At 48.0% G+C, this 13452-nt stretch overlaps 1 protein-coding gene across 3 annotated transcripts in view; it reads right to left on the bottom strand.

Moving 5' to 3' along the window:
• Nucleotides 1–13452, bottom strand: part of ZMAT4 (zinc finger matrin-type 4) — a 105028-nt gene that overhangs the window by 20648 nt on the left and 70928 nt on the right. For all 3 annotated transcript variants that reach the window (XM_075043432.1, XM_075043430.1, XM_075043431.1), the window contains exon 4: nt 6201–6357. In XM_075043432.1, coding sequence (XP_074899533.1) covers nt 6201–6357 — 157 coding nt within the window. The remainder of the gene's footprint in view (nt 1–6200; nt 6358–13452) is intronic.

The raw sequence follows: 13452 nt of genomic DNA, 5'->3' as shown, positions 1-13452 counted from the left end.
AACATAAAAGCTGCTAGTTTGACTATTTCAAGTATTTCAAAATGCTAAATAGCTCATGACAGTCTGCCTTACGTTCCCTTTTGCTGTGGGAGGGAAGTGAGAAAGTCTTACTTTGCTGCAAGAAGCAAAATATAAAGTTAGAAACACTTTAACACTCTGGCAATGAACTAATGTTTGACTTATTTCTTGCATGCAAAGCTTTTTATTCATAGCTGTATTTAAAGGGCACCCAACTTCTTATCATTGCCACTCTCCAGGAACCGAGCATGAGAACGCGTAAGTAACTGAGCCACAACAACAGGGCACTAGAGAAATTCTGTTTTCTTCAGAAGACAAATCTGAGGCTGAGGTAGACTCCAGTTGCCGCCGGACAGATCCCCGCACCCAAACCCGAAAGCCATTTGCTCTGTCCCCTTCGGCACATCTGAAACGCAAACCCCACGCTGGGAACTAGAGAATGAGGAGGTAAAAAAGCCAAGGTAACTTTTGCTGCCGACAAAATCACGCCTTTATTCCTCACCCCGAACACGGGGCATCCTGGTGCTGGCATCTCCCCTGGCAGCAGCCGGCGCGCACCGGCCCCAGCACCTCCTGAGCCGTGACTCACGTCGGCACCGTGGCACTGCCGGGGCTCAGGGGCCAATTTCCACCTTTCCAAAACGATGCCTGCAGGTACCCACGCTTTGATCAATGAAGGCAGCAGCTATTTTCCCCCCTACAATTCTTTGGTTTAGAACTCATGCTGATGACTGGATGCAAGCTGACAGAAGATGTTGGAAATGACTAGAGAAATTCATCAGCAATAGCGGTGACATAAAGCCTCTGAGGGCTACAACCTTGTACGGAAGGAGCAGCAGAAAAGATCACAAATACTTCACTCTAGCGATGAGACATTGCCCTCCGATTGTGAAAACCCGACTGTTAAGACACTTCTCCCTCTCCTGAAAGCACCAGCAGAGAAATGAGAGATATGTATTTTGTTAAGATGATAAAATTGAAAGGGAAGGTGTAACTCCATAAGGGGACTGAGAATAGATGTCACTTTCTACGAGATTGGTGAGACAGAGAACCCAGAGTATCAAGCAGCGGTCTGTTCGGAGGCAGATGTGTCCACATGGAGCTGTAAAGCAGATCCAAGCCCTCCCGAAGGCGGGTGACGGGGTCCTGCAGCTTAAGGTGATCAGAAAGCACATCTGAATTATCTGGTAGGAATGAGGGGGAACAGAACTGTCAGGGCACAGAGTAGGATGTACGCTCATGCCTTGCACCGCTTTATATACTACGCAGAGCACAGGTTCCTCAGAGCTTAGGGCTGATGTAACCTCCACGGTGACAAGAGGGAAGTCTGGTCTTTACCAATTCAGCAGAGTTGAGATAAACATTTCACCTCGCGGCGTGCAACTCATTGGGAAGCCCCTGAGCTGCTCTCAGGTTCAATATTAAGCAGCGCTCTGGCACTGCGCTGCTTGCAGGGAAGAATGCTCAATGCTCAGACACACACGTTGGATGTCAGCACCAGAGGACATATCTGCAGAAATCCTTCCCTCTGCCGCTTTCTGGCTGGAAACGGATGCGAGTCCAGGATGAAGCCACAGGGCGCTGCATTTGGAGAGGAGCTGCTCTGCAGAGGGGAAGCCTCAGGGAATTTTTGGCCGCCGGCAGTGGCTCCAGGTCCCACGGCAGCCCTGCAGCACGGCATGTTCAGAGCCGCTGCCTCCAGGAACCACGGCCAGGATCAGAATTCCAGTTGCAGGCATTTTTCAAATTTTTCACCTTTGCTGAGAGTATTACGTATTTTTTCGATGCTTTTTTTTTTTTTTAACCTTTACTGGAAAACGCTGCTCTTCCAACAGCTCAAGAATTCTCCTTAAATTTCCCCTGCAGTTTCGACTGCATTCATTAGTCTTCATTTTGTCCCCTAAATTCATTTTGTTACTGTGCAATTTAAAGAGATGCTACGCTCCTCAGAGGCAACCGTATGTCTGTGTGAATGAAATGACTCCCGTGAAGACAACTGTGCAAAGAATTTCACAAGTTCTTTCCTCCCTTTACACACAGACACACTAATTGAGTAAATGGTCAACACAGAATTTCACAAAAATTTAGGGTAGCAGAATAAATTTTTGTGCAAGGCTGAAAATGAAATCTGGAGGTTATTACCTATTTTTACTTACCTATTGCCACTAAAATACCTTTTCAGATTAACCATGTTTAATCTCAGCCATAATAAGAGCACTTGGGGAACTCTGAAAACATTTTAAGCTTTTTTTTTTTAATTAAAAGATTATGAGAGTTCAAATATTTGTATAGAGACTTTCTCACTTTTTTTGATCACACATGAAAGTTAAAAAATAGTGTCCTCTTAAGAGCTTAAGGAAACAGCAAATAAAACATTCAATCCATTTAACCATCTGAAGGATTACCGTGTTATGATCAGAACAGCAGCTTGATCTCTTTTAAAGATGCTAAACCATTACACTGCAAGCATGAGCTCGTGCCTCCCAAATCTCCAGCACCTGCTCCTTGATCTATTGGGCTCAACATCCAGGTCTCCAGATCATCAGAAGGGGCTGGATCCCTCAGCAGTGACACGCTGGTGATTATCAATACCTCTTAACTGCTGCAAGTTAGCAGCTTACTTCCGAGCAGATAAATGTTATAGTAAATGTTATTTATCCCCCTTATGAAAATCAAAGGGAAAACAAACCACCCCTCATCCCAGCACAGGGTGATGTGGAACGCGCCGCGTCCCTGTCCCGCAGGACCCGCAGTGTCAGAGGGGACTCTGGGACTCAACGTGCCCAACAGCCCTTTAATTACAGACGGCCGGAGCAAAGAACAGCTCCACCACCGGCACTTCCAACCTCCAGCGCCGGGGTCTCAAAGCTGATGCTGAGACGCTGACAGGGCTTCTGGCAATCGGGGCTTTAAGGACGATGCACAAGAGCCTCTGGAGTGCCTTTCCATGGAGCTGGGGAAGAAAAATGGCTAGATAATAAATTCTCCTACCAAAACCAGCACAGCTCCTGCTCAAACCCTGCACAGACAGCTGCAGCCCCGCAGCCACGCTGTTGTCACAGACACGTGTGAAGCCCCCGAGGCTTCGTGTGAAGGTTCCCGAGGACCCTCCTCCTCCTCCCCAGGAGCATCCAGCACGCTCAGGGCTGTGCGTGGTCAGCTCCCAGGACTCACGAGCACAGGAGTCTCGGAAGCTCTGTCCGAGACTAAACACCCCCCGGTGCCAGCCGTGAAGGACTGGGACAAAAATCCAATGGAAAAAATGCTGAGTGACTCTGTAGGAAGCCCAGAAAAATGCTGCGTCCAAAGGGCACATTTCTGACAACTGCTGGAGAGCAAGGAGGTGCTTATTAATGTATTCCTGCAGCTCAGCTTCATCTTCCAGATCAAGTGTCTGGAAGAGCTGATGAGTCCTTGAGTTACTCTCCTAGTGATTATGACAGCTGAAGAGCCCATTACTCTCGGAGCATGCGGCGCAGCTCACTTAGAGCCTTTGCGAGGCTGATCCAGATGATTAAAAAATTAGACGAGAACACGATGCAAAGGTGCGGCTCTTGGAAAGCCCTGCCTTGTCAGGGCCCTACAGCTTCTGTACGGATGGGCAGCGCAGCAGGGCTGGTCGCTGCACGGTCTTGCATGGATCCCATGGTAAGTCAGCCTCGGCGCCCCTTCAGAGAGGTCTCTAACTGTTAAAGAGTTTATGAATGTGGGTTTCTCTAGGTTTGCTTTATTAACAACTCAGAGTTGGGCCACCACCGCAGTGAATGGCAACCCTCCAAAAGTTTTCAAATCTTTTATACCCTTTTGCCACCCATTGTCCCAGTCCAAAGTCTCTGTAATTTTCCAGTCGATTCTCTGTTCTCATATCGTTATCATCCACCATCTTATCTCATCCATTCTCCATTCTCATGTCTCAGTTCTTCTGGGATTGGTGGTCATGGGCAAAAAGTCTCCGGTCACCATCATCACTTATCTTCTTACACTTCAAAGGTATCTATGGGTCTCCAAAGAAAACTACTCAGGTTATTTTATTAATTTATCTTATTCTAAAGTTAATCACTTGCTCTCATGTCTTGGGTGTAAGATGTATGATCCTTTCTCTGTTGATTCAGCTTGACTGGATTTTAAGCCAGCCATGAAGAGGGAGTCTCATAAAACAATTAAGCAACTCATAGATATTGTTTTATATGCACCTGCATTCTATTAATCTTCTCTAAACCAATTTCTAATCATTAGTTATATGTCTAATATGAATAGTCTTATGCAATAAAGCAAATAGTCTTAAAATAATGAGGCTTAAGGCCTAGTTCCTTTTACACTAACGAAGGAGAGGGTTCTCATCTGGTTCTCGTCTACCTATTGCCAGTCCACGCGCGTCTCCAATTCCACTTCCAACAGAAATGTTGGTTCGCCAGAGGCCAAGATCTCCACTGGCACCTGCTGGGCCAAGATCAATTCTCTCCTGCCATCGATCGAGACCCACTGCCCACAGTCTGTCCGTCCGCCTTCGCAGGGCTCCAGCTCCGCAGGCGGACCCTGGGATCCCGGCTGCTCCCGAGGACCTGCCCGAGGACCACCAGACCCGTGGGGTCTCGCCCGCAACGACGGTCCTGGAGGTGAAAACAGAAACTCTTTCCCTGCTGGCGGGTGAATCTGAATCGTCGACTTATGTGGGAATGGGTCCATGCGCTATTCCCTGAAATCCAGCACCCCCGCGACCCTCAGAGACTCGCCGGGATGTAACCAGAAATACGAGGTTTTGTGGCAGGTCCTTTGGTGCCAGAGGAGAAAATGCTGGAAGGCTGCACACAAGGGACAGGGTTCTGAGCACTAACACAAGCACTGGGCAATTAAATACCATAAACGAGTACGCCACTTCTCTCGGTGCCCTTGTAATTATTTGCCAGCTGCAGAGAATGGCCTGAGGAGTCCTAAAGCGAGTCAGCTGCAAATTACCACGTTAGTTTATGTTAGATCCGTCCTCCCGGCTCGCTGTGGGGATGGTCAGGAGCTGCCAGCACCCCCTGCCACCCACGGCTGCACCCTCGCCCCCTGCGGGGTTCACGCCTGGTACCCAAAGCACCGGGGCAGTTTTCAGATGCACCTCAGCGACTCGTGAACTCTGCTGCACCTTCACTTAACGAGCCTTCTGAGAGCCCACTTGTTAGTTAAAACAAGTAAGCCACCATCTAAAGCGATTCCCCATGTTCCCTCAGGCAAAGCGGATAATGTTTCCCAAGCCAATCCTGGGAAAGGACAAATGATATTCTATGCACCAGCATCTACAGTCTGTAAAGTTAAAAAAGCAACAAAAACACACACAGAGCCAGCCCCCCCTTATTTAACCATACCTAGGATTTATGCACATCGCGTTAGGCAGGACGTAAAATGCACAGCCAACTTTATATTCTGTTCCGAAGGAAGGGCCACTGGTAGAAGTACCAAAATACATCTGTCCGCAGGACCACAGCCCAGCTATCTTGCCTGGTTAGCATGAAGAATACTTTGTTCGAGTATCCTCTGGCCTGACAACCACAGAGGAAGTTTTGTTTCACAGTATATTAGCGGTTTGCAGGGACTTTATGGTTAAGCAAACAATAAGATGGTTAAATTATCCGATTCCAACGTTTGACTTTTTAAATGTGAAAGTTAATAAGCTTGCATTATTGGAATCACTGTGGAGGAAAGCATGAATCCCCATCTGGGCAAAAATCAAAAGGCAATCGATCCAACAGTTTTTAAAGACCAGATTTCCCTCTAAGGTAAAAGCAAATGATATTCTGTTCTGTACAGTAACACGAAAGGTTTATTAAACATATTAGCTAAGCTGTCGAATAACTTCTGATAATTAAAGCGAGGCTTGGCTGTTCGTGCCCAGAGGAGATATTGCCTTCCACCGAGCAAAACATTTCAGAAGCATGGAGCCAGAGATAGGACTCTCGTACAAAGGCCAGCCCTGGCTGATAAACCACTAATCTATGTGAACAAAGCAGGCAATAATGAGCATCAGCAATTTTTAAAGGTTGTTATGACAGCAACACAAATGAATAGCTGCTTCTGCCGGCCTCCATCGCTCAGCTCCATTTTTTGCCGCGCTGGCACCGAGCCGGCACCTCGGCACAGCGAGCCCGCTCCGCCCCGCGCCGGACCCTCCTGCTCCGGCTCGCTGCCTCCGGACCTACCTGTGGCCTTTAATGCTGGTTGTTCACCTAGCAACAGTTTTAACCTTTTGGCATGGATTTTCCCTTGGTAATGCGATTCGGCCACCACTGCTGAGGTAAAGGACATGTTACATAGTGTGCAGCATTTGTTCTTATCCACTGAGTCACCATCACTGCCCTGGGTGGAGACAAAAACACAGACAAAAAAAGAGGTGTATAAGCCCACCAAGCACGGTCAGGGAGAAAGAAGAGAGAGGAATCCAGGTTGTTATGCCAAGGCCATGGTTTCCAAGGGGTTTCCCTTCCTTGTCTCCCCCAGACTCGCTCCTGCCTGGTCCCAGCCCTGCTCAACCTACGGATGCCTCCGACCCCCGGGCGGTCCCGACACCCCAGCACCTCCGCTCCCATTCGCACGCTGGGAGCTCATCCCGTTGCTTCGTGTTCCCCACAGCCGTGACGTTCACCCATCACGTCCACCAGCCTGCCTTCCTTTAGTCTTTATTCCTATTCTCTGGCTGAGGGAGCCATACAAATCTGGTGCTTTCCCTGCCGTCAGACACTTGCGCTTCCTCCTGCCACACTTCTGTAAGAGACCCCAAAGCAGCCGGGGGGACGGGACTCGGGTGTGCATCCCTCTCACCAAGTGGGAGAAGCAAATAAACCAGCGGGACTCGTGCAGGTCCCCCAAACAGGATCGCACACCAGCCCCGGATGCCTCCTGCTCCTCTGCCTTTGCTCTTCTGTTCTTGAGCCCTGGGGGGAGACCCCCTTATCGCCCTCCTCATGCAGAGACCGAGACTGAGATCAGCCGGAGGGGCAGGGAGCCCTGGCTGCACCCCAAGTGTCTGCTATACTGGGCAGGAGCTCCACGAGGTGCCTGGCCGTACTGGGCTGCCCATCTGCCGGCCCTTGCAGAGGAACCAGGCTCATACTTCACAATAATTTACTACCAGCTACTAACAAGATAAACCTGAAGGCAAGAGCAGCCTTATGGCATGTACTACAGATAGGAAAAACCTCTTGCTGTAGGGTTTGCACAAAAGGAAAAAAAGAACAAAACACCTAAAAACCACATTGACGTCCCGCTCCTTTCCTAGAGATGGATTTTGAGCTCTCGAACACTGCCAGATGAGAAAAGGCAATCACAAAAGTCCAAGACGCTTTGCACCCAACAGTAAAAAACACATCCTAGAAACTGATGTTGCCTAAAACAAACTCAGGGCTGCAGCCTGTAGCCCTGTTTAAGGATCTGCACAACGAAAGACCCCAGCGCAAAGGGGATACCCCCTCGCAAGCTCCTAGGTGTCAGAGGTGCCAGCTAAGAGGTGACTGGAAATTTTAAGAAGTTATGAACATCACCATTCAGTGTTTCAGTACCAGCAAGAGGCTCTCAAGGCTGTGGCAATACAAGTAGGGACCATCCTTCACAGTCACTAATGGCCGCACCTTTATTTTTACAAGTAAACCCTGATTTAATACGAATATTGTCTCCGACCTTCTACTCGGAGCGAACCTGGTGAGGAGGAGGGGATGGTGGAGGCTGAACGAAGGCACAGAGACATCCCTGCCCGGCCGGGAGGAGCTGAGAAGCCAGGGAGGGCTTGGGAGAAAAGCTCACAAACAGCCCCTGGGCTGAACGTCTGTCAGCAAAACAGAACTGCTGCTGCCAGCAAGTGTTTACGAACAAATAGCTTCCACAGATACAAGGGTAAAAACAACGAACAAGCAGGGGAAAAAGGACGTTTGCACCATTAGTCGCAATTAATTATTCAATCCATCCTGCAAAGGAAATGAGAATCACGTTTAGGGCCATATATAAGCGGTCTTGCTTTTCCAAAGATCTCAGTATGTTGTGTTGGCCGCTGAAAGCAATTTATAAATGATCTCTTTTGAAAACACTCCTCTGTGCAGAGGAAGACCTTTCCAAAGCCGGGAAATGACCCGCTGTGTGCAGGTAGTTAGCATCCCAGCTCATTCCCTGGACAAGATGGTCAGATCTGGCCCCTGTGCGACAGCAAAACTCCCTCCAGTGACAAGCCATCTGGAGAGTCGTGCACTCTTTTTTTTTTTTTTTTTTTTTAAAAAAAAGCAAGTATTTCAACTGCTGGTATACAGTCAAACCAGAAAATAGCCTGCTTTAGAAACTGCAACCTTCGTTTCACACCAAGCTGTAAATGCACTCTGTGGTTCATCCCCCTGCAAAGATTCAGGCACCCGCGGGGGCACACGACCGCACCCCTGGGCACACAAAGCACGTTGCACAGCTGGAAACGATGGCACTGCTCAAGGGACAGCGGGGGCCAAGGGAAAGTCAGATGGCATCCAAAAGCCAGTTCCCTTTTGCAAACGCCACGCTCGTCCTCAGACACAGAACGAAGGGCCCAAGCTCTTCAACTTCCCCAGCTCAACAAACGGGCGAAACAACTCCAGCACCAGCACCCAACCCTGCCGTCCTCCCACCGAAGCCTGGCCCCAGCCCGGACTAACGCGACCGGAGAAACCAGCCAAACATTTCCAGCACACAGCAGGCTCCTCTGGCAGCACCCGACCCCGCGGCGGCAATGGGCACCGGCCCCAGGGCACCGGGTACGCCGGCACCGGGGGAGCACGGCAAGCCCTGGAGATGCTCCCCAGCCTCCGGGGCAGTTGTGGGGCAAGAGAAGGGCTCTGCAATATTTGGGAGAGCGAACCCACCACACGGTCGACACCCAACCTTGCTATTTAAGGTCACTTTCTCCCCCCCAAAATAAGCACAATTAGGAAAAAGGACCGATTTTCATCACTTTGTTGTTGTTGTTAACTACAAATCAACTTAAACCTTAGGGAGAAATCTCAAGAGGTGGTAAGTACTGTTCTGAGTGTAATTTGCACTTCTTTTAAATAGGTTTCTCTCAAGATATTTTATGTCTTCAAAGGGAAATCACTTGAAAGTTAAGAGCAGAGTAAAAAATTCCCAGACTCTATTGATCATCAGTGGTGGTAACATATAAAGAGCCTCCAACAGAGCTCGTCTGAAAAGCTGATACACTTCGGTGTTTGTGCACCAGGGTCTCTTCTGCCTGGTTGGCTCTTCAGTGACATTTTTTCCTTTACAATCTACTTCCACAGATAGACTGCAGTTAAAAAAAGAAAAAAACATAAAAAATTTAGACGCCCCCTCAGACACCTCATTTAGAGCCCAAGGTCCCATTTCCACCGATCCACAGTTCACTGCGCAGCTTATCCGAGTTCACCCAAGTCTCTGGGCAAGGGCCTGGATGGGGATTTGGCCACCAGACTGGCACTCGCCTGCAGGAGAGGGGTCTCCCCAAATTTCTTTGTCAGTCTGAGAGTCCCAGCATCTGCACAAAACACAACAGACCTTTGCTCTCCAACAGCCAGCCATTTTTCATACACTACATGCTGTTCCTCAATGCAGGACGGAGGAGATGTTTGGGCTCAAGTGTTATTAAGCATTTACCCAAGTCTGCAGCATTTGTCAGCAGAATTGTTTCCCTTCCCTCCTCCACCACCCAACCTCCCTGCAAGAGCTGCCCCGGCGCTCAGGGCTGTATCCAGCCCTGAAGGGTAATTATGCCTTCTCATTTGTCAGCGGCTGTTTTACCTGTAACCAGATGGGCTGGGGGGGAATCTGAGCCCGGTGTCTTTTGTCACCCGTTGAATGACACCGTGTTGACAGGATTGTGCAGCCAGGTGGTAAAATAACATCGCTTGTCGATCAGGATGCCCGGGCGAGCGCTGGGGCACGGGGCTCAGCCAACCCACAGCCCACTCGGGGCAGACACCCGCTCTCCAGGGATGCTCTGCACCCACGCGTGCACACATCCATCTCTCCTCGCCTCTTCCCTTGCTCCCGCACCCAGCTCAGTCTAAAGCAGCAGCAGTAAATAGGCACTAACATCTCAATTTAGTTTCCATAAAACCCACACAAGCAACTCTCTAACCCCGTGCTGCATAAAGCCAGCCAATGCGCAAAGAATATTTCTGCCATTTGTTTTTGCGATCTTCTCCAGGCAATCCGTTCTCGCTAACCTTTGCGGAGATGCAGCACTGACAGGGGCGAATGGTCTCGCATAAACTGAAGCACAACGGAACACGCCACAGGCTCGGAGATAAAGCGTCCGTTTCCCAACGCTGACATCGATCATCTTCCCCCCACTCCGTAGCGGTGCCAAGCCAGCCTAATTTATAGGCCTTCTTTTTGTAATATTATAAACTTCAAAGCAAGTCTTGTACATCCAGCAGAATTAACTTCAGTTATTCAGATGCCTGTTAACAAGCTGCTAAAAGGCATAATCCTCACAAAGGACCAGGCAGTTGTAGTCCTTTGCTGGATGTTCCTTAAGCAATACTTGGGAAAAGTAAGGATTTTTATTCCACAGATACAATCTGCTGTCTTCATTTCCTAGGTTTTACTAAGAAGAAAAGATTATACAAACCCTTGAAATATAGCAATATAAACCATAGCACTCAAGGCACTGCAAATTATCTTTTAAATTTGAGTTAATTTTCTATGCATGAAGGTGGTGTTGCTAAAGAGCTATTTTCTGTAACGCTCTGTATAAAATTTAGACCACTTCCATTTTGGAGCCTGTTCTTGTGGTACAAGCAAAGAGCAAGTACCAGTTTGCAGCTCTCTAAATCTGAAACGCTCCTTGAGTCTCGGAGCATCTTAGGACGTATACGTTCTCCGAAGAAAAGGCAGCCCTAAGTTAAGCAAGGGGGGTGTTGGATGCGCGGTAAGCCCGCGTCCCACGGTCCCCGCTCTGGCAGCTTGTCGAGAACGGGGCTGACTCCTCCGCTGGAGACCCCGGCTTCCACCGCCCAGCTGTGGCTCAGTGGGTGTTCAAAACCTCACAGAGCAAAGCCTGGGAGAAGAGGGGAGGACCGGCACGCAGAACACACATGGGACACGCCACGGAGACACCAGCAGGCTCTGCCCCACGGCCAGGATGGGGCATCATCCCCCAGGGGACCAGCCAGGGCAGAGAGCCCGTCACAGCAACAGCAGCTCTCGGCCAGTCCCAGTCTTCCGTCGGAGAGTAAATTCAAGTCTTCCATCCCTAATTTCTTTCATTGAAACCAATACCTGGCCTTTTGGTTGAAAACCTCTGATCGGGTACAAAACACACAGTAAGAACGTTGGCCCTAAAACCAGACATTTCATCTTAGTTTCAGTGTAATCGCTGAAGATTTAGGTTATAGCATGCAGTAAATTTTGCATCAGAAGCTGTAAAAACTGTGGTTTTCTTGCTGATCGGGAACTGAAGCCAAGCCTTCCAAGGCAGCCGCCGGCACCGTTTGTGCCTCAGAGAGGCACAGCTCTTGGCTTAACCACCTCCAGCGCCGCCCTGCAGGACATGCATTACCCTCAGCACCAAAATCTAATCTCCTATCTTCCCTCAAATAATTTATCCTTGCTGTTATGACCCCTTTCTTTTTTAAGGAAGGCGATGCTGGTTAAAGCAATTTACTATCTTACAGTATGAATAGGACTAGAAAGAATTTAAAGGCCTTTCTCCCATCTCAGAAAAATGAGTTTCATAGCGTATCAGAAATTTTCATCGTGTTTGTCTTGATCATAAACAGGGGTCCTATTTTTAAAGGTAGTGAGAAAAGGCTGATTAAAACTGCTTCACCAATCCCAGGACTTGAGGATGTGACTCTGAATTTCAGCGGGGCCCTGACACAGGCTGCAACCTTCTCAGATTACTTTCAGCTGAAATGTTAAGCGGAAATTTAAAATGAAAGGTCAACAGTCCCTCAGCACACCAAAGACATGAGGTTTTTCCCCTCCCCCACAAAAAATTAAAACAATAACGAGCAGCCCAACAACTGAGTCGTTATCCAGTGCAAGACTAATCGTATAAGCCTCCTACTTCTTACTATGAAAGGATAATGGGTGTTTGGGGAATGCAGAGTATTTTTATAGTCCTCAAACAACAGCAAACACTACCCTTCGTCTCACCGAAAGGTCAGGTAGCAAATGCTGTTTCTAAGCCTATTGCATTGAGTATCTACAGCTGCAGCAGCTTCTCCTCCTATTGCCATTTGGAAGCAAGACAAGGTGTTTAGTTTTCTGGTCAAAAGGACACAAATCAAATGGCATACAGGCATGTAACCGTGCAGGTTTTGATGAAAAAAAAGGCTAATACTCCCTTTTTAGTTGCAGATGCTTCTACACAGAAATTTAATTGGTTTTCACGGATTGTTTCTAATACTCGATAAAGTCGGTGTGTCACGGCTTGACTAACACTGCTGGATACCTGAATCGGGCAATGCAGCTGCACTCCGTACGTGGCAATGATGTAATCATGCAGCATTAGAGATGTCCTAAATATTCCTGTTCACTTTAAATGCAAAGGCTTGGATCGTATCTCATCAGCAACAGGCCTACTTTGAGCTGTAAATTTTGGCAGATTTTCCCTGCTTTATTTTTATAACATAAATAATTTTCAAATTTAGGTCTTGCACAGCCTGTCATTCACCTAGTGCCTAAGGACTTGTTAATTCATCCCCCACTAAGGGCTGCCCTTGGCACAACCAAGCATCAGCAAACACAGAATGACATTACTTCTCACTGTTGCTTTTCACAAAAGAAATGGCAAGTGGTTCAGCTCTGACTTATTTGAGGTCTGTTTGGCTGCCTGTCCACCATATCCTCATGCTAAGGTGTACATGCAGCTACGTGGTTTCTTGTTAGATGTCATGAAGCTCATTAGAGGACCACGTTCCAAGTCTATATGTGCATGTCCACTGTACCTTTCACACTCTATAATTAATAACTCAATAAAAATACTGTGAGATTCTACTGTTAAGGGGTAGATTGCATCTGCAATTACCCTGTGTGCAACATAAAAGTTCCACTAAAATTTTAATTACTGTGTGAAGGAGCTTTCAGATTCCTTTGGCAAAACTTGCACACTTCTCCCTTTAATTAGAAGATACCTCACTAAGTATTGATAGCATTAAGCCACAGCCACGCTCCCATAGATCTGAAATAGTTTGGATGCTATCTGCTGGGAACCTCATCAACAGCTCTCACACCAGCCCCAGAATATGGGAAAGAGCTGAATGAATAATTCACTGTGAATCAGTCCCTTATAAATTTAGTCTCCTTTTATTGCCTGACAAATGGCTGCAAGCTGGTCCAATTCCCTCACGTTCATTTGTTTATTCGAATGCAACTGAGGAACCCGATTGCCGTTTTTTAAAACTGCGGACTGACCACAATCCTTTGTGAGGAGCCTTTCAGATCCAGCACTCCATTTTC

This window comes from Buteo buteo, chromosome 12 (genome assembly GCF_964188355.1).
Source record: "Buteo buteo chromosome 12, bButBut1.hap1.1, whole genome shotgun sequence".
NCBI classification, from domain to species: domain Eukaryota; kingdom Metazoa; phylum Chordata; class Aves; order Accipitriformes; family Accipitridae; genus Buteo; species Buteo buteo.
The sequence above is the reverse complement of the archived record's forward strand: the minus strand, read 5'-3'. Positions and strand labels throughout refer to the sequence as shown.